Consider the following 2,483-nt stretch of genomic DNA (forward strand, 5'->3'; position numbering starts at 1 on the left):
CTGCACCTCTCCTTCGCTCTTGGTGGCCTCATCAGTGGTCATGGTCTCCTCGCATAAGCGCCGGACCTGGGGAGACACGGTGCGAAGCCCATCAGCCGGGCAGAACCACGGGAAGTGGGGTAAGAGGAAAGGGTTAATCAGCAGCTCATGCTGCCGCGGGCCGGGGCAGGAAACTTGGAGCACTTCTCCAGAGCGGAAAATCCCTTCCCAGGGGCCACCCAGGCTCTGCTGACATTGCCCCGGGAGGCTCCCTGGTGAGTTTTACCCAAAAAAGCTTCAGCAGGTAACGCAAGTGCCAGCCAACCGACCCCTGACACCCGGCAAAATGTGGCAACTCCTCTCAGGGTGCTGCACCCAAACCAGCGGGACCCCCCACGGCGATGCTCTACCATCAGTGGCCCCTTGACTGGCACCAAAGCACCCGCGTTGGCAGACACCGAGGGCAGCGGTGGAGCCAGGGGGGGTAAAAAGTGCCCAGGGGTGTGAAGCAAAGGGCTGATGGCCACCAAGCTTCATCCTTGCCCCCGGCTCACGTCGAGCCGGGCACCCCTTGGGTACGGATTCTGGAAACAGGCGCACCGGGTTAGCGTTTGCCTTTTGAGTTGTTTCATCCAGGCTAAGATTATTTTCCACAAGGAATTACCGATTTGCCAGAGACCCTGTTGTTTGGAAAGCAGCACCTCAAATCCAAGCAAACCTCGCTTTCTCTTGCCCACCAAGAACACCCCAAAACGAGAGAGCAGGCTCCAAGCCTCAGGCAAGCAACGCATCACCCAGCATGGAAATACCTGAACGCACAGCAAGTGTCTTCTCCAAAGCTAAACCAACCCCAACACCCAAAGAATCCCAACTATTCGGATGAATAAAGAGAAAATTCACAGCAAGACTGGAAGAAATTGGGGTTTTCTGGGCAAAATGCTGGAGCACCACGCTCTCAACATCACCGCCCATCAGCCGAGGTGCCAGAAAAGCCAGGTTTTTCGTCAAACTCAGACTTTTTCCAACGGTGCCGGGTGAAAAGAGAATTGCCTAGGGTTTAAAAAACATATTTCCTGATGATTTCCTTCAGACCGTGAGGCTATTTTGGTAGCCGCACTGCTGTGCCACACGTAATCAAGGAAACATGTGACGGAGAATTAGAAAGCGATGGGTTTTTTAAGACATAAACCAGATCTATTAAAGTCACTTTAATTGCGAAACTTTCCCACAGCCTTTGGTGTGGAAGCTGATGTTAAGCAGCAGGAGAAATCATTCATTCTGGGGGATTCAAAAGGAGCAAAGAAAGGATGTTTTCAGCTCCAAGGGCAGATAAGTCGTGCTGCAAGAAGAATTGCGCTCCTCGCACCCGGGTGGAAAGGGAAGAGCTGGAGCCCGGCCTCCCCCCTCCTCCTCGGCACAGGAAGCCACCGAGACACAAAGAGCCCTGAAATGGAAGAAGCAAATAGAAAAATAAGGGAACTACTTGCTGCAATGCTCAATTACCACAGTCTTTGGGGTAATATTTAATGAGATTTTGCGTCGGCGCCCTTTCCCCTGCTCTGCTGAGGCTTCAGATGGGAACACCTAAAAAAAAAAAAACAACTAAAAAAGCAACTTTGGTGGTGAGACTCGTCATCTGGTGGGTATTTATGTATTACCAAACAGGCCATCCGTTACGCTGGAAGGAATTTTTTACCGTGAGGGTGGTGAAACCCTGGCACATGTCACCCAGGGAGGTGGGAGATGCCCCATCCCTGGAAACATCCAAGGCCAGCTTGGACGGGGCTCTGAGCAACCTGATCTAGTGGCAAATGACCCATTGCTGGGGGTTTGGACTAGGTGACCTTGAAAGGTCCCTTCCAACCCAAACCATTCCATGATTCAGGTGTTGTGACGGTCTCCAAGCCACCACGGTCCACGGTGCCCTCCCACTGCCGTGGCCACCCTCTTGGAGATGAGCGAGGGGGTGACGGTGCCCACCACGGCACCCTGCACCAGCTCAGGGCTTCCCAGCACAGATCCTGTGCAGCACCAGGGACGCAGCATCCATAATCCATTTATTAAGGACCAGGAGGAGCCCGAAAAAGGGCGAGCAGCTTGCAAAAGCTCCCCTCCTAGGGCAGAACCTCCCGAGGTCCATCACTGGGATGCAGAAGATATAGCTGGGGAGGTGCTGGCTCTGGCTCGCCGGTTGCTAAATCCCACCAAGAGACATCTAAAAATATATCGTACGCATCCTTCTCATTATTTTTCTACGTAAGCAATTAGTGGAGTCATCCAGGGAAGCTGGCCAAGGCGAGCGGGAGGGGAGACGCTCTGCGTCAGAAGCAGTGGGAGGGATGGAGCCTGCAAGACTGGTTATTAAGATGTGGTCCACGTTATGAAAGAGCTCGAGACTCCTCCGGCCAGCAAAAACGGCTCCAACTAGGTTAGAGAAGAGATCGCGCTGCTCCAGCTTATCTCCAGTTTGGAGCGGCAGAAGGAGGCTGGCTGGGGTCCAAAAT

General features: G+C 53.4%; 1 protein-coding gene across 1 annotated transcript in view; it reads right to left on the minus strand.

Moving 5' to 3' along the window:
• The window catches only part of FKBP5 (FK506 binding protein 5), a 12,697-nt gene extending 12,652 nt beyond the window's left edge, over window positions 1–45 (minus strand). The window contains exon 1 of the mRNA XM_010151410.1: window positions 1–45. Within this exon, the coding sequence (XP_010149712.1) occupies window positions 1–42 (42 nt within the window). The 5' untranslated portion in view covers window positions 43–45.
• Window positions 46–2,483: the final 2,438 nt, after the last annotated feature.

This window comes from Eurypyga helias, unplaced genomic scaffold (genome assembly GCF_000690775.1).
Source record: "Eurypyga helias isolate BGI_N326 unplaced genomic scaffold, ASM69077v1 scaffold13805, whole genome shotgun sequence".
Taxonomy (NCBI): Eukaryota; Metazoa; Chordata; class Aves; order Eurypygiformes; family Eurypygidae; genus Eurypyga; species Eurypyga helias.